At 41.4% G+C, this 22083-nt stretch overlaps 1 protein-coding gene across 4 annotated transcripts in view; it reads left to right on the forward strand.

The window, feature by feature from the left end:
* The first annotated feature begins 331 nt into the window (after positions 1-331).
* ddx46 (DEAD (Asp-Glu-Ala-Asp) box polypeptide 46) overlaps positions 332-22083 on the forward strand; it is a 70958-nt gene continuing 49206 nt past the window's right edge. For 3 of the 4 annotated variants that reach the window (XM_072590668.1, XM_072590667.1, XM_072590669.1), the window contains exons 1-5: positions 332-454; positions 6934-7125; positions 12519-12557; positions 14317-14445; positions 21947-22034. In XM_072590668.1, the coding sequence (XP_072446769.1) occupies positions 438-454; positions 6934-7125; positions 12519-12557; positions 14317-14445; positions 21947-22034 (465 nt within the window). In that variant the 5' untranslated portion in view covers positions 332-437. The remainder of the gene's footprint in view (positions 455-6933; positions 7126-12518; positions 12558-14316; positions 14446-21946; positions 22035-22083) is intronic. The other variant, XM_072590670.1, reaches the window with a different exon arrangement.

A 22083-nucleotide genomic window follows, 5' to 3' on the forward strand; every position in this document is an offset into this window, starting at 1 on the left:
ATGAGTTCAGCAGTCACATCCTGCTGGAGGTGACAGAAATGGAATAGGCAATCCTTCTAATGCGGTGACCAGCAAGATGGAAATTAACAACAAGTAGAATCCTATTATTGTTTTGGGAAAGATAATAAGGGCTGAAAGCAGATGTGTGGAATATGGGTCAGACACGAATGAGGGCCCTGTCGCCGCTTTAAAAGCTGTATATAAATACAGTAGTTGTTATTGTTGATATATAACAATATATACTATACAATAATGCCAATTGTGTCCCCTGTGTCTCAATGAATGATGGAGCGACATTTGAGTCCTCCGGCCGGCCGGTGGCGCTGTTGCTGGAAGTCGAATGGCTTCTACTTTCTTCTTGGCGCCGTGCGCTCCTTCTTCATCGGATTGTGGCGAAGGTGGAGAGTCGCTGGTTTCGTTCTTTGTAACCGAGCGAAATGGGCAGAGAGTCCAGGTACTGATGAATGTGTTTCTCGATGCGGGTGCTTAGTAGCGGAGAGAACAGTCCGACAGGCGTTAGCAAGTGGCAGGGCGAAAGGTGGCTTAATGGAGTAGGCCTCAGGCCCAGCCGTAGAATTCTTTGCATCGATTTATCATCCCCTTCTGCTTTAGGATACCTTTCCCAACGGCACACTGCAGCAGAATATAAACCCTTGGAATATGTCTTTTCTGATTATTGCACTTGTGTCCATTCGTGTCTGGGGTTTGGTATCCAGGAGAACATTTATGCCTGTATATTTGCCACCTGTTGTAGTGGCAAGGGAGCCCCAGGTTCCTGATGGGGCCTGAGCAAGTTGGGCCGGGGGGATGGAGAATTCTAATTTAATTTGCAGTCTCCGAGTTTAAGGGCAAATGTGGCAAGACTTCTGTATCAGAGGTGATTGTGCGTAATTATAGAGTCATAGAGATGTACAGCACCAAAGCAGGCCTTTGGTCCAACCCGTCCAAGACAACCAGATATCCTGAATTAATATAGTCCCATTTGCCAGCACTTGACTCATATCCTTCTAAACCCTTCTTGTTCATATAACCAGTCAGATGCCTTTTAAATGTTGTAATTGAACTAGCCTTCATCCCGAGTCCTGAAGAAGGGTTACACCTGAAACATTGACTTCTGCACCTCGTAATGCTGCCTGGCTTGCTGTGTTCTTCCAGCCTCCTGCCTGTCTACTTTGGATTCTAGCATCTGCGGGTTTTTTTTTGTCTCACCACCTCCTGGATAGCAGTAACAGGATAGGTCAGAGTCGTCATGGATTTATGAAAGGGAAATCATGCTTGACTAATCTTCTGGAACTTTTTGAGGATGTAACTCAAGATGGACAAGGGAGATCCAGTGGATGTAGTAAACCTGGATTTTCAGAAAGCCTTTGATAAAGTCCCACACATGAGGTTAGTGAGCAAAATTAGGGCACATGGTATAAGTGGCAAAATACTGACATGGGTTGAAAATTGGTTGGCTGACAGGAAACAGAGTAGTGATAAACGGCTCCCTTTCGGAATGGCACGCGGTGACCAGTGGTGTGCCGCTGGGATCAGTGCTGGGACCACAGCTTTTTACAATGTACATTAATGATATAGATGAAGGTATTAAAAGTAATATTAGCAAATTTTCTGATGACACAAAGCCGGATGGCAGGGTGAAATGTGAGGAGGATGATAGGAGAATACAAGGTGACCTGGACAGGCTAGGTGAGTGGACGGAGGCATGGCACATGCAGTTTAATGTGGATAAATGTGTGGTTATCCACTTTGGCAAGAACAGGAAGGCCGATTACTACATAAATGGAGTCAAGTTAGGTAAAGGGGCAGTACGACGAGATCTAGGTGTTCTTGTACATCAGTCAATGAAAGCAAGCATGCAGGTACAACTGGCAGTGAAGAAAGCTAATAGCATGCTGGCCTTCATAACAAGAGGAATTGAGTATAGAAGCAAAGGGGTCCTTCTGCAGCTGTACAGGGCCCTGGTGAGACCGCACTTGGAATATTGTGCACAGTTTTGGTCTCTAAATTTGAGGAAAGACATTCTGGCTATTGAGGGAGTGCAGTGTAGGTTCACAAGGTCAATTCCCGGAATGGCAGGACAATCTTACGCTGATAGATTGGAGCGACTGGGCTTGTATATGCTTAGTCTAGAAGGCTGAGAGGGTCTGATTGAGAAGTATAAGATTATTAAAGGATTAGACACTCTGGAGGGAGGAAGCATGTTTCCGCTGATGGATGAGTCCTGAGCTAGAGGGCACAGTTTAAAAGTAAGGGGTAGGCCACTTAGAACAGAGCTGAGGAGAAACGTCTTCACCCAAAGAGTGGTGGGTGTATGGAATGCTCTGCCCCAGAAGGCATTGGAGGCCAAGTCTCTGGATACTTTCAAGAAAGAGTTGGATAGAGCTCTTAAGGATAGTGGAATCAAGGGTTATGGGGATAAGGCAGGAACAGGATACTGATTGAGGATGATCAATCATAATCATAATGAATGGTGGTGCTGGCTCGAAGGGCAGAATGGCCTACTCCTGCACCTATTGTCTATTGTCTCCTCTGGCAGTCCATTCCATATAAACAGCACCTTCTGTATGAAAACGTTGCCCCTTAGGTCCCTATGAAATCTTTACCCACTCATCTTAAATCTGTGCCCTCTACTTTTGGTCTCACCCAGCCTGGGGAAAAGATCTTGGCTATTCACCCTATTCATACCCCTCATGATTTTATAAACCTCTCTAAGGTCAACCCTCCACCTCTGACACTCCATGGAAAACAGCCCCAGCCTAATCAGCCTCCCTGCAGCTCAAACCCTCCAATCTTGGCAATCCAGCACATTCTCCCCGTGTCTGCATGGGTTTTTCTGGGTGCTCCGGTTTCCTCCCACAGTCTAAAGATGTGCAGGTCAGGTGGATTGGCCATGCTAAATTGCCCATAGTGCTAGGTGCATTAGTCAGAGGGAAATGGGTCTGGGTGAGTTACTCTTCGGAGGGTCAGTGTGGACTTGTTGGGCAGAAGGGCCTGTTTCAACACTAGCTAATCAAATCAAACATCCGTGAACATCTTTTCTTCACCCTTTCAGAAGGGAGACCAGAATTGAATAGTATTCTAAAAGTGGCTTAATCAATGTACATCCGCAAAATGACATCCCTACTCTTATATTCTATACATTAACCAATAAGCGCAAGCATACCATATGCTTTCTTCACTATCCTGTCTACCTGTGACTCCACTTTCAAGGAATTATGAACCTGTTTGGATACACCCTCAAAGTCTTGACCTGATTTGCATTGCGTCTCTTGTTTATCGAAATTAAACTCCATCGGCCAATTTGAGCAAGGTCCCATTGTACTCTGACAAAACCACCTTCACTCTTCACTACACCATCAATTCTGGTGTCCTCTGCAAACCTAATAGCCATTCCTCCTGTGTTCACATCCAAATGATTTTAATAAAGAACGAAACAAAGTTAAATGTGCTAACTTCTGCATGAGATGTTAAGCTGAAAACTAGCCTGCTGTCCTGAGCAGAAGAGCACAAGGAATTAGCCCTAATGTCATGGTTGGTATTTATTGTGCAACCAAAAGCTTAGAGCAATGTGGCAGTGACATCATTTTGCCTAGGTGAGGGTTTGCTGTACACAAACTGGCTGCTGTGTTTTTTAATGTTCACTCATGGGACATGGGCATCATTGGCTAGCCAGCTTGCGATTGTGGTGGTGAGCTGTCTTCTTAAACCATTGCAGTCCACATGCTGTCACTGACCCACAATACTGTGAGGGAGGGAATTCCAGGATTTTGCTCCAGTGACAGTGAAGGAATGGCTGTGTATTTCCAAGTCAGGATGGTGGTGAGTGGCATGGAGGGGAACTTGCAACTTGTGGTGTTCCCATGTATTCCTGATGAAGGGCTTTTGCCTGAAACATCGATTTTCCTGCTTGTCGGATGCTACCTGACCTGCTGTGCTTCTCCAGCACCACTCTAATCAAGACGCTTATTTATGTGGTGCCAATCAAGCTTTGTCCTTGATGGCATCAAGCTTCTTGAGAGGTTTTGGAGCTGCATCCATCCAGGTAAGTGGAGAGTATTCCATCACACCCAATGACTAATGCCTTGTAGATGATGGACAGGCTTTGAGGAATCAGGAGATGAGTTACTTGCCACAGTACTCCCAGCCTCTGAGCTGCTTTTGTAGCCAGTGTTTATGTGACGAGTCCAATTGGATTTCTGGTCAATGGTAACCCCAAGGATGTTGATAGTGAGGGATTCAGTGATGGTAACACCATGGAATGTCAACGGGCAGTAGTCAAATTGTCTCATATTGGAGATGGGTTGAGTTTCGCCAGCATCTTCTGTGTTTGTTTTTGAGAAGAGTTGTTTTGAGACAGATCTGCTTAGTGTAATTGGGTAAAAGTGATCTCTTAGTGGCGTTTTTATTCACACTTGGACTGTGTGCCTTGGTAAAATTAAATTGAAAGATTTGGTGACAGTCGGGAAAGAAAGGATTAAAAATGGAGAGGGAAGGGATAATGTGTTTCCTACACTATACCGATGACTGTATCTTGGCTTTGATTGGCTTGGAGGCTGCTGAAATGTTCTCTGATTTTTACATTTGTGGAATTTACATTGTGCAAGCTTTTTTCATTTGTCTTTCTTTTCAAGGGCAAAAAAAAGCTGCTAAGGCCCATTGTGTAGGATTGCCCCAGAGTTGAAAAGAGGATGAAAATTAAACAGCAACAATTAGATGCTGTGTTCAAAGAGAAGATTTGGAAGGGGAAGCAGTTCATTTTTGTACCTAGTTAACTTCCTGCTGGGATGCTCAGAGTTTACTAATTTAGCTTGCTAAATAATAAAGGCAGCTATATTTGTATCCAGTTTGTAATCAATAATTTTACTAGTTTTTTTCCAAGGTTTTTGTGATTTTGATACTTTATGATTCTGAAAAGGTGATGTATGCATGTTATATAAAAGACATTCCTTAAATTGATTTGTTAAAATATGTAGAAAGTAAAGAATACTCAACTGGATGACTATCAACACACATTTGTACTGCGCTTCACGTTGTATGAATATCATTCTTCTTAATTAATTAACAATTCACAGTGGTTAATTCTTTGCATTTAACTGAAGTAAGTCCAAACACTAAAGCAATGTATTTTGATCTTACATTGACTAAAGGGAGTCGCACAGACTAGACAGGTTTCGCTTGATCTACTTTTCTCTCTTTTCATACTTCAACCATAACTTAAGGCTCTCTTCTCCTGTCTCCTGGAGCTAACCTTAGTGCTGCTAGTCCATTGGAATCCACATATCAATTAGACTTTTGTACTTCAACTTCTGAGCTCTGTGATTTGTCCTTTCATGGTCCAGTGCTCCATATGCGCACACGCAGACACACGCGCACTCACCCCCCCATTAGTAATTAAATGTCTCTGTAATTCCCCCAAATACTATGATTCATGTGTTGGTGCTTTTAGTACCCAGAGATTGCTATTTTATTCCAGTAATCACAAAAGCAAGACCTGCCTCCCTTTAATAGTACTTTCTTAGTTTAATATATCACTGAGAAAAATGGCACGAGGAAAGGCTTCTGGTGTGGTGGGCAAGGAGGGGGAGGAATTCTTGTTTCCATGTGGATTTGTTAAAGTCACCGTGTCTGACAGGTCTTATATAGCGCAGCGATAGTGTCTGTCTGTCTGTCTCTCTCCGTCTGTCTGTCTCTCTCTCTCTCTCTGGGCCAGAGGATCTCAGTTCAAGTCCCACTAGTCATGAGGTGTGTAATAACATGTCTGAACAAGTTGGTTAATGGGTCTTTATGATGCAGTAATGTTGTCCTTGCCTTTGGGTTCAAATCCCACCTGGATGTGACACATTTCAACAGATTGATTAAGAGAACTGCAGTGGTATCATGCAGCATAATTATTATGGTTCCCACAACTCCCACTTGTCTAAATGACTGGGTATATGAATAGGAAGGGTTTGGAGGGATAGGGGCCGGGTGCTGACAGGTGGGACTAGATTGGGTTGGGATTTCTGGTCGGCATGGACAGGTTGGACCGAAAGGTCTGTTTCCATGCTGTGCATCTCTATGACTAGATTGGGACCATTGATTCAGTTATTTGGAGAGGTCAGAGAACTTGAATTTTTCTCCTTAGAAAAGTGATCTTCCTGCATCTCCATGCCAAATATGATCCAGGAAATCACTGTTTTTTGAGCATTATAGTTTGTTCCTTTCTCAGTTGGTTTTTCTCATGTTTCAGTCCTGATGAGTGACAGGATAGAAAACAACTTTGATTTCATGTCTCTTGTTAGTAATTCCTATGACCTAAAATTCTGAGTTTGAGAAAGTGTTGGGAAGAGATTCAATAGTGATTTGAAAAAGATGTTGGATAAGTACTGGGAGAAGGAAAATTGTCACAGCAAAGGGAAAAGAGCATTGGCTTGGGTCTAGTTTGATAGCTTCTTCAAATTAATGATAAAGCCAAATAACTTGTGAATCTGTACACTCCCCATCCTATTCCCACTGAAAATGCTGGTGCCAGCTCTTTATGAACTCGTACATTTTTAGCGATTTGATATAACTGGAGACACTGACCATGACTAATTTATATGGCTGTGCTGGTTTGGGACTACAAAGCACACAGTAGTGAGTTTAGTTTCAAAAGAATAGTAATGACATATTGGGATTTTATGACAATCAATTGGCATAAGTTTATATTTTGCTTTTAAATCTGAAATCAAATTATCAGTGACAGGATGGGATTTGAACTCGTTCTTTGGATTAATTATCGTGGTACTGTAGACATAGACTAGATGTGTTTGGGGGCGGGGGGGCAGCAAAGACAAAGTTTTGAGTTTTAGTTGAAATCTATTTGTCTTTCCTGCAAGGATGACCAAAGTTCGTTTTTTGTGCAGATCTACTTTGTGAAGGCTGAGGTAAAAATGTTTTATCATCTTTTAGACATTATCGGAAGCGATCTGCATCACGAGGGCGTTCTGGAAGTCGCTCCAGAAGTCGTTCACCTGCTGAGAAGCGATCCAAACTTGGGGATATTAGAGGTCGCTCGCGCAGCCGAGAACGTGATCGGAGAAGGGATCGCTCTCGAAGTCGAGACAGGAGACGGTCAAGATCTCGGGAAAGGAAACGGCTCAGGTGAGGATTTTAGTGCTTTGTAAAATGAGTAAGTGTTTTTGGTTTTTGAGGGGTGGGGGGACCCATATGACCATTATATTAGGCAAAGAGCTAATGTTGTTTGAGAGTCTTGGGTCTCCATATTTTAGATTTGAATGACAGCCTAATAATTCAAGCCTAGACACTTTAGAACCCAGAATAATTCAGGGCGGTGATGGCCTAGTGGCTGGACTATCACCACTAGACTATTAATCCAGAAACTCAGCTAATGTACTGGGGATCTGAGTTTGAGTCCCATCATTGCAGCTGATTGATCTTGAATTCAATAACAAAATAAAATCTGGAATTAAGAATCTACTGATGATTGTGAAACCATTGTTGATTGTTGGAAAACCTATCTGGTTCACTAATGTCCTTCAGGGAAGGAAGACTGCCATCCTCACCTGGTGTGGTCCACATGTGACTCCAGACCCATAATAACATGGTTGATTCTCAATTGCTGTCTTAAATAACCTAGCAAGCCGTTCGGTTGTACCAATCACTACAAAAGTCTCAAGGAAACAGAAATGGATAGATCATCTATACATCAGAAAAGACAACGACAGAAATAGTCCTGTCGACCCTGCAAAGTCCTCCTTTTCTAACATCTGGGGGCTAGTGCCAAAATTGAGAGAGCTGACTCACAGACTAGTCAATCAACAGCCTGACATTGTCTGTAAAGTATGATTCTGTAAGTATGACTTTGTTCCAGATACTGCCATCACCATAGCTGGGCAGCTTCTGTCCCACCAGCATGGCGCACCCAGCAGCGGTGGTGGCACAGTGGTTTATAATCAGGAGGGAGCTGCCCTGGGAGTCCTGAACATTAATTCCAGACCCATGAAGTCTCATGGCTTCAGGTTAAACATGGTCAAGGTAACATCCTGCTCATTGCCACATACTGTCTCCTCCCTTGGGTGATGAATCAGTACTCCTCCACGTTGAACAACACTTGGAGGAAGCACTGAGGATGGCAAGGGCACAAAGTGTACTCTGGGTGGGGATTTCAGTGTCCACGACCAAGAGTGACTTGGCAACAATACTTGACCTCATCCTTTCCAATCTGCTGACTGCCATGATAGTATCTGTAAGAGTGACCACCGCACAGTCCTTGTGGGGATGAAGTCCCACCTTCACATTAAGAATAACCTCTATTTTGTTGTGTGGCACTATCATTGTTCTACAGTATTAGTTATTAGATTTATTAATATTAGTATTAGTTATTCACTTCATACAGACCTAATAACTCAAGAACTGGGCATCCATGAGGTACTGTGGGCCACCCCAGCAGCAGAATTATACTCCTGCACAATCCACAGCATCATACTTCAGCTTATACTCCACACAGCCATTACTGTCAAGCCAGGGGATCAACCTTGGTTCAATGGAGAGTGCAGGTGGGCATGCCAGGAACAGCACCAGGCATATCTGAAGATGAGGTGTCACCCTTGTGAAGCTACCAAATAGCACTACCTGCATGCCAAACATCATACAGCAGCAATTGAAAGAGTTAACGATCGCACAATCAACAGATCCGATCTACACTCTGCAGTCTTTCCACATCCAGTTGTGAATGTTAGTGGATAATTAAACAACTCACTGGAGAAGGAGGCTCCACAAGTATCCCCATCCACATGATGGAAGAGCCTGGCACACCACTGCAAAAGTTAAGGCAAAACCATTCACAGCAATCTTCAGCCAGAAGTGCCGAGTGGATGATTAATCTCGGCCTCCTGCAGTGGTCCCCAGCATTAGAGAAACCAGTCTTCAACCAATTTGATTCACTCCATGTGATATCAAGAAATGGTTGGAGGCATTGGATACTGCAAAGGCTGTGGGTTCTGACAGCATTAGTACTGAAAACCTGTGCACCAGAACTTGCTACTTCCCTAGCCAAGCTATTCCAGTACAGTTACAACACTGGTATCTACCTGACAATGTGGAAAATTACCCAGATTTGTCCTGGACATAAAACGCAGGGCACATTCAACCCAGTCAATTACTCTCGATCACCATGTAAAGTGGTGGAAGGTGTCATCAATAGTGCTATCAAGCTGTACCCGCTCAGCAATAACCTGTTTAGTAATGCCTAGTTTGGGTTTCGCTTGGGCCACTCAGCTCCTGATCTCATAATAGCCTTTGTTCAAACATGGGCAAAAGAACTCAATTCCAGAGGTGAGGTGAGATTGATAGCACTTGATATCAAGGTTGCATTTGACAGTGTGGCATCAAAGGGCCCTAAGCAGAACTGGAATCAATAGGTACCAGAGGGCAAACTCTGCTTGTTGGAGTCATACTTGGCACATATGAAGGTGGTCACAGTTGTTGGAGATCAGTCGTCTCAGCTGCAAGACATCTCTGCAGGAGTTCCTCAAGGTAACATGGTAAGCCCAACCACCTTCAGCTGCTTAATATATCTAATGAACTGGCCCAACAGCTTCCTGTGAGAGATAATCCCACAGGTTCACAACTTTTTGAGTGAAGGAATTCTTTGTCTCAGTCCTGAATGGCTAATCTGTTATTCTTAGCTTGTGACCTCTAGTTCTGGACTTTCCCAACATTGGGAACATTCTCCCTACATCAAGCCTGTTCAGTTCCATCAGGATTTTATATGGTTTATGAAATCCCCCCTCATTCTTATAAATTCCAGCAAGTACAAGCCCAGTCAATCCAGTATTTGCTCATATCAGTCCTGTCATTCCAAGAATCAGTCTGGTGAACCTTTTCTGATAAGACAATCTAAACACTGCCCCTTGACGTTCAGTGTTACATTCACAGAATCCCACACTGTCAAAATCCTGGGGATTACTATTGACGAGAAACTCAGCTGGATTTGCCATATAAATACAGTGGCTACAAGAGCAGGTCAGAGTCTAGGAGTATTGCAGTGAGTAATTCATCTCCTGACTCCCCAAGGCCTCTCCATCATCTGCAAGACACACCATGAGTCTGATGGAATAGTGTCTACTTGACTGGATAGGTGCTGCTTCAACAACACTCAAGAAGCTTGACGCTGCCCAGATCAAAGCAGTGTACTTGATTGGCACTATCACAAACATCCACTCCCTCCATCACCAACACTCTGTTGCAGATAGTGTGCTATTTATAAGATGCACTGCAGAAATTCACCAAAGATCCCTAGATAGCATCTTCCAAGCAGATGACCACTTCCATCTAGAAGGACAAGGGCAGCAAATGCATGGGAACACCACCACCTTCAGGTTCCCCTTTAAGCCACTCACAATCCTGACTTGGAAATCTATTGCTGTTTCTTCACTGTTGCTGTGTCAATATCCTGGAATACCCTCCCTAATGGAATCGTGGGTTAACCCACAGCAAGCAGACTGCAGCAAGAAGATAACTCACCAACACCTCAAGGAGGCAACTAGGGTAGGGCAATAAATGCTGGACAGCCAGCAACGCTCACAACCCCACAGAAATGAAGAAGAATAAAGGAAAAGAACATTAGGAAGTCTGAAATAACTTGATGATGACCATAACAAAATACTTGATGAATGGGGAAGTATCCGGTTAGTGGATGCTATTTCCAATAAGCACTTTATTCTGTTCTTGATATCGTCCCATTATTTGTTTGATCACATTTCCCTCTTAATTTTTTTTTTGCATTGATTACTTGAGTTCTCTGTTTTGGATATTTGCAGTTCAAGGAAATTAAATATATTGTCGTCATCTGTACCTTTTTTGTTTTAAATTTAAATTTTTTTTACTCAGTTACAAAAGTCGAGTTGTAAAGTAGATTTGGCATGGTCTTTTGAGCAGAGCAATATTTGCAATTGTATATGGTACTATGCATGATACTGATGTGAGATAATGGACTTTTGGCATTTAACATTGCTTATAGCAGCAAATAGCATCAAAACAGTTTGGATACTGGAACTCTGAAATAAAAACAGAAGGTACTAGAAATGCTGAGTAGGCCGAGCAGCTTCCGTTCAGTCAGAATAATTAATGAATGAAGAAAAGTTATATTTGACTCAATGTTAACTGTTTCATTTTACGTAGGTGCTGTCCAACCTTCTGAGTATTTCTAATGCTTTGTATATTTAACCTATGCAAGTAGCAGCCTTTATGACTACTTACATAAACCTACTTTATATGAAAGAACAGTTTTTCTGTATAGCTTGTTGTCAACTGGTTTTAATTTATTAGACATCTCTGATCTACATATCAATAATGGTGAAATACTGATAACTTTAAAAGCTATAAACTTTTTATGCCTGCTATCTTTTAATGAGTTAAATGTTAACATTTTAAGGCCTATGGTAGGACTTTTGATATGGTCAAAATTTTTTTAGTACCTTATTTTGAATTAGTATTTGATAGAAATGTGGAAAGTAAACTGTCTGACAAAATTTAAAATATAGGCATGTTTTAAAATATACTGAAAAAGCATTGCCAGGACTACTCAAGTGAGTATTTTTATGTGAGTGATCCAGTATGATCTGTACAGTGGCCTTGCTATTGCTGTTAATACTAGAATTGTTTGGGATACGTTTTACATGTAACGGTGGATGGTGTCTTGTACGTTTGGAAGAAATGTTCCTCCATTGAGAATATAGTAAATAGCTTAGTGTGTGCTCTATTAGATTATGGCATAAATTGCTGTTTAATTTATGCCATTGCAGAGTGTTTTGATCAACTGTCTTTCTTTTTCAGTCTAAGATGTCCTTTGCATTCCATAAATATCAATGACAATATTGAAATATGCATAGTTTGCATGAATATAAGATTTTTTTTACTTTGCATTAATGTGCACACTTTCAGTTAAAGATCAAATTGATCTAGTGGAGTACAATAAACCAGATTGAAGTTCCACATTTGTGATCAGTCTGTTGTAGAACACTGCGATTATGGTAATTCAAAACACATCTGATACACTTGCTAAAGTTTGATGGTATTTGATGGATGATTCATTTTTTTCTACAATAAATCTTTTGTGGGTGAACATATAAAATGTCCCAATGTTGGCAAAGAGGTTGTTCAGCGACAAAGCCAATGCCAAAGTTACTCTGAAACTGACTGTCACCAGAATGGTACCTGGTGATTGTCCCACTGGTTTTCCTTGTGTTGTTTATATTTTGTAGATTGTGGTTTGGCTTTCTAAATACAGGATTCACGAATTTGTGAATCTGGAAAATATAATAATGTCTTAAAGCACTATGTATAAAAATGTGGTTATTGTTCCTAATTTGTGGAACAAATAGCAGCCACACTGAATCCCTGGAAAAAATTATGAAATTTTAGCCCATTTTATATAGTCTAATGCAAGATGTAAAGCTGAGTATAACTTATTTTTGATTGTGTGCTATTTTCCACTTTCTTTCCAATTGTTTATTTAATTTTATCTCACACAGAATACCAGAGAGATGCAGAATGTCAGTGGTCACACCAAAGTGAGTAGATAGCCATTTAAACTTTACCTAATGTTAGGGACCAGGTTTTGCAGTTAACTGACTGCTGACTTGGAAGAAAGCTACCCACAAAGATTTTGTGATCTCTGTGGCGTGGACTTCCCTTTTCCCAACGTCAGTTTGAACCTGACGCAAAGTCAAAGGGATCTCCAGACATCCAACAGTGATGTCATCAAGTCGGGTAAGCAGCCAATCACGTTGAAATATTCTCACAGACAGCAAACCAGGGAATAAAATATACTGATTATCCTTCACTTTTAGTGAAGATTTTTGGAAGCAAAACAATGGTTGGGACATGTGCATGGGATTATGATATAACCCAAAGTATATATTTTTAAAGCAATTTTTTTTAAATTATGATGGAAAAATGTTATATTCCATGAATATAAGATTATCTAGGACCAGTGAGGCTTATCAATATTTATAAGCTCAGTACACCAGAGAAAAAGCTCAGTTGCATCTCATTCAACAAGGTGTACTTTTTTCAAGGGTTTTACAGCAAAACTGTAAAACTGATTCCCATTCAGTTCAGTGATTTCAATGATTGTCTTTAATGAAGACTTTAGAGAAGTCTTTAATGGTAAACCTCAAGGGCAGGCATAGACTCACTGACAACAGCTTCAGTCTTTCTATGTTAAATTTGCCATGTGCAAAAGTCTAAGGTTTCTGTTTGTTTCAGAAGTATATGGAAGCAAGCACTGAAACTTCCCCATAATTACTACTGCAAGAGCTGGTTGGAGGGTTTAGTCTTAGCTTATTAGTAGCACTCTGACCTTTTCAATAAGGGAATTCTTGGTTTAGACCCTATTCTTGACATGTGAACGTAATGAGACTTCATGGTGTGGTGAACTCAATGTGAAAGCAATTAGTAGACTAAACCTGCAGTACAGTACTGATTTTGCAGCATTGCAGAAGGTGTCATCTTTTAGATGTGATGTGGAGGTGCCTATGTTGGACTGGGGTGGACACACGACACCAGGTTATAGTCCAACAGGTTTATTAGAAATGACAAGCTTTTGGAGCACTACTCCTTCATCGGGTGATGAAGGAGCAGCGCTCCGAAAGCTTATAATTTCTAATAAACCTGTTGGATCGTGATTTTTTTTAGATGAGTAGTTGCACTGATTCCTGTCCCTCAGATAAACATTAAAAAATTCATTTTCAAAGAAGAGCAGGGAGGTTTGCCTAGTGTCTCAGCCAGTATAATCCCAAACAAAAAAAACGATGTGGTAATTTATCTCATTGCTGTTTGTGGGATCTTGAGAAGTGGAAATTGACTGCTGCGTTTTCCTACTTACAATGGTAAATACAAGTCAAAAATGCTTTGGCTGTGAAATGCTTTAACATTCTAAAATTACAAATTGCTACACAAATGCAACTTCACCTTTGTACCGTTCAGGATATATTTTATTTCTAACTTCAAGTTTTAGTTTCTTTTAAATAACATTATCAATGCTTTACTATATTGAAAATATTAATGTTTTTACAGGTGTATTATGCAGTTGGTTGAGGAAATAGCAAATATTAAATGTAAGCAAGTTTTCATAATAGGAGTAGCTAATGCCATACCAAATTGAAACTCAGTTTGGGAAAGATGTCCGACTATATGAACTTAGCCCTGGTTATATAAGATTGAAATGTTCAGATTCCCACTCAGTTGATAGAAAACTAAATAAGTGAACTATGCTAAGATTGTTTCTTGGTTTTCCAATCATTAAAATCAAATGCTTTCATCTTGTAGACGTTCCAGGAGTCGAGAGAGGAGGCGATCTCGCAGCCGTGAAAAACGACGATCAGTAAGCCGAGGCAGAAGCCGTAGGTCACATTCTCAACCACGCTCTCGAAGCCGCAGTAAGAGCAAGGAAAGAAGGTATTGGTTCAGAAGATTATGGGTATTATTTGACAGTGTAGAATATCAAATGAAGGGCAGTTAAAGATCAAAGTTTATTCTTTAGTTGAAATTGTGTATGGAGTCAGATGCAAAGCTGATTTACACGAGGGCTTATATTCTGTTGAATAAACATCTTCCTTCCATCAGCATAAAGAGAAGTGTTTTTGGTAATTATTATGCTGAATCAGAGGGCTTTGATAATTCAGTTTCCTTACTATTTGTGTAACTTTGTGTTAATGATTTATTTTTAATAGATGCTTCACTTTGAACCTCTATTATACTCCCTACTTGTTTAACCATCTCTTGATGCTGATGCTAGCCTGAGGAAGTTATAAAGGGAGAAATGTGTGGAAATATATTATTAACACTGGTGCAGCTGATCATTCTTGAATGCATTCTATACATAAGATGGATCTATTGCTCATTCTGTTAGTTCTACAGAATCATCTTGTAAGTGTATCAACCTTCCATCAAGTTCCGTACTCTGATTTGAGTAATCAACTAGCCTTGACTAATGTCCTTCAGGTTTTCAAATCCTGCCATGTCGACATTCAATGAACTACTGAAACAGGAATTAAAAGCTAGTCTTTGTAATGGCGAACGTGAAATGGCCATATTGTTGTTCAAAAACCCTACTGATTCTCTCATGACCTTTGAGGGAAAGGAATCTGCTTTTTTTTTAATCCAATTGTGACACAATGTGTACAGCAGTATAGTTGACTCTTAACTGCCCTCTAGCTCCATTTCTGACTGTGCTGCTAAGATTTGAAGGGTGTATCTACTGAACTGAGCCAGAATTGGGTGGTGAGAGAAAAGGCCCACTTAACATTTGTTTTCACCAAACTACCTGTGACAAGTGATGCGCCTGTCCATGACACAGTTGGTGAGAGTGTCCACTACTTAGTCCTTGTACGTCTGGTGTCATGTGTGCATATTGAGGGTACCATCAATTTTTTTTTAAATGTAAGTACTGCTGTCCTAAATGGGATAGATTCAGAACAGATTAGCTGCTCAGTACTGGGCATCCGCGAGGCACTGTGGGCTGTCATCAGCAGAATTGTTCTCAGCCACAATATGTAACCTCATACCCTGACACGTCCCTCATTCCCTCTCATCAAACTCCATTCCGTGGAGAATGCAGGAGAGCATGGTAAAAACAGCACGTGACAAGCCCAAAAATTAAGTGCCAACCAGTCAGAGCTCTGATACAAGATTCCATGCATGCTAAATCAAAGCAGCATGCGATAGACAGACCTGAACAATCTGCAATCAGGAGATTAAAAAAGCTTTGCATGTCTGCCACATCCGGTTGTGAATAGTGGTGGACAATTAAGCATCTGAGAGGAGGACGCTGCTGAAAAGTGATGAGAAAGCCCAGCACATCAATGAACATGATAAGGATGAAATATAAGCAAATCTCTCCAGTCAGAAGGGTTAAATGGGTGTTCCATCTCTACCTTTGCCCGAGTCCCAAGCATTACCGATTCAGTCTTCAACCAATTGGTTTCACTTCATGTGACATCTTGAAAAGGCTGTGTAGGTATTGGAGACTCCAAAGACTATGGCCCTGAAAGCATCCCAGCTAGGGTGTTGAGGACTTGGGCTTCAGAACTAGCCCACCCATTGCCAATGTTATAGCTGTATTGGCTATCATCTGCAAGTAATGAAAGGTGTCATTATTCCCATCAAGCAGTACCTACTACTGAGTTATCATCTGCATTTGATGGAGTATGGCATAGAGGATCCCAAAAAAAAACTGAAATGAATAGGAATCAGCAAGAAAATTCTATATGGTTGGAACAATACGTGGGGGACAAATGAAGATGGTTGTGGTCCAAGATATTACTGGATGTGTTCCCAGGCTAACCGTCTTCAACTGTTTTATCAATAACTTTCTCCATTATAAGACTGCAAGTGGAGATGGTCATATTTAGTAGCATTCATAACTCATCTGATATGGAGACATTCCATACTCATTTGCAACAAGATCCAGACAACATTTTGGCTTGGGCTGATCAATGACAATTGAATCATACAAGTGCGAAGCAATAAATAACTTCACCAAGAACAAATCTCCCTAAAGTGTCAATGATATTTTCACTATCAGTGGGTCTACCACTGATGAGAAATTGAAAGAGCCAGCCATATAAGTACAGTGCCTCCAAGAGCAAGTTGAAGTCTGGGAATTCTGCAGTGAGGAACTCATTACCTGACTCTCCACAGCCTTTTTGTCAATACAAGGCATAATTCAGGAGTAGGATGGAATACTCTTCTTTTTGCCACTTCCAGTAATCAGACTTCACATCATCCTTGACAAATCAGCCCACTTGATTATTACCCTGTACACAATCATAAATATTCTGCCCTGTTCACAGTGACAGCAGATACTTCAAGATACATCACAACTACCAATCTTCCTTTGACAGTGCCATCTGGGAGTGGGAGTGCCACCTGCAGGTTTCCCCTCCAAGCCATGTACCATCCTGACTTGGAACCATTTTGCCATTCCTTCACTGTTGCTGGATAAAAACCCTTCATAACAGCAATGTCTCTATACCACTAAGTCTGCAGCAGTTCAAGACGACACTCATGACCATCTTTATCAGGGCAGCCAGATGTAGGTAATAAATGCTGACTTAACCAGCAATATCCACAGTCTGTGAATGAATAAAAATCAAAAACCCATGACTTGGACCACCCTAGAAGAACAAGGACAGCAGATAAATGGCAATGTCACCACCTGTATTTTGTATTCCAAATGCCCCACATTCTGAGATGAAGAGGGTCATTACCATTCCTTCACTGTTATTCTGGCTGTAAAACCTGGGAATATCTTTCTAACCACCCTGATTGTACCTACATCAGGTGAAGCAGCAGTTCAGGAAGGCAGCTGGGCAAGGGCAATTTACAGTGGGCAGCAACAGTGACACTCTTACCCCAGGAAACTCAAAACATTCCAGCTGGACTAACAACGGGATAACGTCATTGTTCTGTATATTTCTAGGAGTGATGTTTCATAGCATCTGCATAAATCTGGCTATCCAGATGTTATGACGATATGGGGACAGACAGCCAAATCAGTCAGCCTCCTTATTTCTGTATTAGCAATACAGTAAACTAAAATACTCAATGACTCTCAAACTGGACCCTAATGGTTCCTTAACAGATTTTTTGAATAACTAGTACCAAATTTTGAGAATAACTGATACCAGACACTGGGTTTCTAGCGTAAACAAAAGATTTAACAATTTATTCAGAATACAGTAGCTTTAGCAGAGCAAAGTTAAATCACAAGGTCATCTAGTTAATGTCTGTGATTCAATCCCAATCCTCTTTAATTCCGAAACAAAAACAGAAATAGCTGGCAGAACTCAGCAAGGCTGGCAGCATCTGTGGGAACAAAGCAGACCTAACGCTTAAAATCTGTGACTCTTCATCTTTAATTCAGCCCCGATTTTTTTATCACCTAGACAAACAGCCATGGTGAAAGGATAAATCAAAAGGGAAGAATAAATGAGATGTAACTGGCCAGCTCATTTAGGCACACTCAAAAATCCATGACATCACTGGCACATGGAATTGTGTCTTGCTTGATTTCTGATGACATCTATACATGAATATACCTTCAGTAGGCTTTGAGGAATATTCTCAGTTCTTATAACTGAGAATCTTTTCTCTGAACTTGCAATAAGTTGATAATAGGAGTGTAACCACCATCCTGTAGCTTTTGCAGTCACAATCCTTCTGACCCAAATCGACTCTGAAAAGCAGTTCAAATTCTGGCCCCTCCCTGCCAGACTGACCATCTTCCCATGAGATCCCAGTTAACATTCAACATCTGCTGGATCATAAAACCTCTCGAGTCGAGTTAAAGCACTTCTTTTTTTTAAACAAGAAATGCGACCTGGAATTACTTTATAATTGACTCATAAGCAAATGCTACTTTCTTCTTTTCCTTGGAAATAGAACTGCTGCTACCCACAATCCAAAGGTCATCTTCAGCTCTCAGCTCAACTTCACAGCTGCAAACTAAAATTGATTTTTAACGATCAATAATTAATGTCTCAGCAGTGTTGTGCAAGATTTGATCAGTCTGAATCTAGTTATTGCTAGACGTGGATCTACCGCTAGGTGGCATTAAATTGGCATTCATTCACGGCATAAAAGTTGGAAGAAATATTATTGCACAGAGCCTTCTGTGATGAAATACTGTCTCTTTGCCTGGATGAGTGCATCTCCAACAACACTCAAGAAGTTTGATACATTCCAAGACAAAGCAGCCCTCATGATTGGCACACCGTTTACTAACTTCACCATTCACTCACTTACACACTTCACTATGATACATGGTGTTAATCATCTACAGGGTGCATCATCATAACTCACCAAGGCTTTCTTGATAGCACTTTAATACCTATATCCTCTACTACCTAGAAGTGCCTGATGTATGGGAACAACAAGAACTGCAAGTCCCCCTCCAAAACTCTCAGCATCCTGATTTGGAACTGTCACCATTCCTTCACTGTCATTGTGTCAAATCCTGGAACTCCCTTCGTAATAGCACTATGCCTTCCCTACACCATCTATAGTGGCAGTTCACCACAAACTTCTCCAAGACAATTAGCATCGGCAATAAATGCTGGAAAGCCAGTCATGCCAGCGTTCCATCACAAATGAATAAAACGGGAGAAGGTGGCGAGGGGAAAGTAGAAGGGCGCTGAGAGATAAATGTTGGGGTGTGGGTAAGGTGACTTGGAAGGTGATAAGTAGATGCAGGTGGAGGGTGATAGTGATAGGTCAGAGGGAAAGGTGGAGTGGATGGGTGGGAAGGAACATGGACAGGTCGGACAGTGCTGAGTAGGAGGGTTCGATCTGGGATGAGATGGGGGGGAAGAAGAGATAAGGAAACTGGTGAAGTCGACGTTGATGCCGTGTGGTTGGAGGGTACCAAGGCAGATGATAAGGTGGTGTTCTTCCTCCAGTTGTTGGTTGGCTTGGATTTGGCAGCGGAGTAGGCCCCGGACTTGCATGTCCTTGGCAGAGTGGGAGGGGGAGTTGAAGTGGTCAGTCATAGGGCGGTGGGGTTGAACGACTCATCTTTTACCCGGTACTTTCAACCGCACAGCATCAATGTCAACTTCACCTGTTTCCTTATCTCTCCTCCCACCACCACATCACAGATCCAACCCTCCAACTTGGCACTGCCTTACCTGTCCATCTTCCTTCCCATATATCCATTCCATCCTCCCCTCCGACGTAACGCTATCACCTGCATCTACCTATCATCTTCTCAGCTACCTCCACCCCCCCCCCCCCCCCCCCCCCCCCCCCCCCCCTATTTATCTCTCAGCCCCCTTCAATTCCCAACATTGCTGATGAAGGACCTATGCCCAAAATGTCGACTCTCCTGCTCCTCAGATGCTGCCTGGCCTGCTGTGCTTTTCTGGCACACTTTTTTCGGCTCAGTATAATAAATAGGCTGGACATCTATCTCTGTGTCCAGAAGTTCAAAAGGCCTTATCCTAGATCTGATGCTTTCTGAATTTTCAGTAATGTACACATTAAGCAGCATTAATTTCAACTCCTGTTGCTGATATGTTATGCAATGGTATGTTAAGTTGCCTACAAAGTTTAAAAAAAAACTTAGGGAAGGCTTTAATGTGCATCAAACTCTTAATTTGGAGCACTAATGTGATTGTTTGAAATTATAATTCATCGATACAGAAGAAAATACCGCAAGTGCTGGAAATGAAAAACAACAAATGCTAAATATGCTTGGATTAGACAGCATTTAAGAGTAGAAAAATAGAGATGATGTTTCTGGTTGCTAACCTTCAGTCAGAAGAAAAGGTCACTGACCTGAAACATTAAGTCTGAGTCTCCCTGTGCAGATGCTACCTGGCCTTCTAAATAGAGTCATAGAGATGTACAGCACAGAAACAGACCCTTCGGTCCAACTTGTCAATGCTGACCAGATATCCCAACCTAATTTAGACCCATTTGCCAGCACTTGACCGAAGTCCCTCTGAAATCTTCCTATTCATATACTCACCCAGATGCCTTTACAATGTTGCAATTGTATCCAGCCTCCACCATTTCCCCTGACAGCTCATTCCATTCATGCACCACCCTCTGTGTGAAAAACTTGCCCCTTTGGTCTCTTTTATATCTTATCCCTCTCACCTTAAACCTATGCCCTCTAGTTCTGGACTCCCCGACCCCAGGGAAAAGACTTTATCTATTTACCCTATCCAAGCCCCTCATGGTTTTATAAACCTCTATAAGGTCACCCCTCAGCCTCCGACGCTCCAGGAAAAATAGCCCTAGCCTATTCAACCACTCCCTATAGCACAAATCCTCCAACCCTGGCAATATCCTTGTATATCTTTTCTGAACCCTTTCAAGTTTCACAACATCGTTCTGATAGGAAGGAGACCAGAATTGCACACAATATTCCAAAAGTGGCCTAACCAATGTCCTGCACAGCTGCACCATGACCTCCCAACTCCTATACACAACACTCTGACCAATAAAGGAAAACATACCAAAAACCGTCTTCACTATCCTATCTACATGCAATTCTACCTTCAAGGAACAATGAACCTGCACTGTAAGGTCTCTCTGTTCAGCAACACTCCCTAGGACCTTACCATTAAGTGTACAGGTCCTACTCTGATTTGCTTTTCCAAAATCCAGCACCTCGCATTTATCTAAATTAAACTCCATCTACCACTCCTCAGACCAAGATCTCGTTGTAATCTGAGGTAACCTTCTTCGCTCTTCACTGCACCTCCAATTTTGGTGTCATGTGCAAACTTACTAGCTATACCTCCAATGTTCATATCCAGATCATTTATATAAATGATGATAAGCAGTGGACCCAGCACCGAATCTTGTGACACTCTACTGGTCGTAGGCCTCCAGTCAGAAAAGCAACCCTCCACCACCACCTTTTTCTTATACCTTTGAGCCAGTTCTGTATCCAAATGGCTAGTTCTCCCTGTATTCCAAAAGATCTAACCTTGCTAACCAGTCTCATAGGGAACCTTGTCAGATGCCTAACTGAAGTCCACATAGATCATGTCTACTACTCTGCCCTCGTCAATCCTCTTTTTTTACGTCTTGAAAAAAGTCAATCAAATTTGTGAGACATAATTTCCCACACACAATCAGTCCCTGCCTTTCCAAATACATGTGAATCTAGCCAACCATCAGCCTTCCAGCACCTTACTGTGACTATCGATGATACAAATATCTCACCAAGGGACCCAATATTTCCAATATTTTGTCTTTACTGTATTTTATTACATTAGTGCAAAATTTCTCTCAGAAAATAGAATGGTCATTAGATAAAGGATTCATTTAGCTAATGTTCTTTAAGAAAGTTTTAAAAAAACTAATGTTCAAATTATTCAGTTTAAGCATGTTCACACCAGACTGACACAGTGGCTGTAATAATTGTGTTATGTGTATTTTTCAGATCAAAATCTAAAGACCGTGTAGAAGTTACCAATGAGGCTGTCAAAGAGAAGAAAAAAGAGGAGAAAGATGATGACAAAGATGTCAGTGTAAGTGAAATAAAGAATTTACCTAATTAACAACTTTCAAAGGTTTAGG

This window comes from Chiloscyllium punctatum, chromosome 20 (genome assembly GCF_047496795.1).
Source record: "Chiloscyllium punctatum isolate Juve2018m chromosome 20, sChiPun1.3, whole genome shotgun sequence".
Taxonomy (NCBI): domain Eukaryota; kingdom Metazoa; phylum Chordata; class Chondrichthyes; order Orectolobiformes; family Hemiscylliidae; genus Chiloscyllium; species Chiloscyllium punctatum.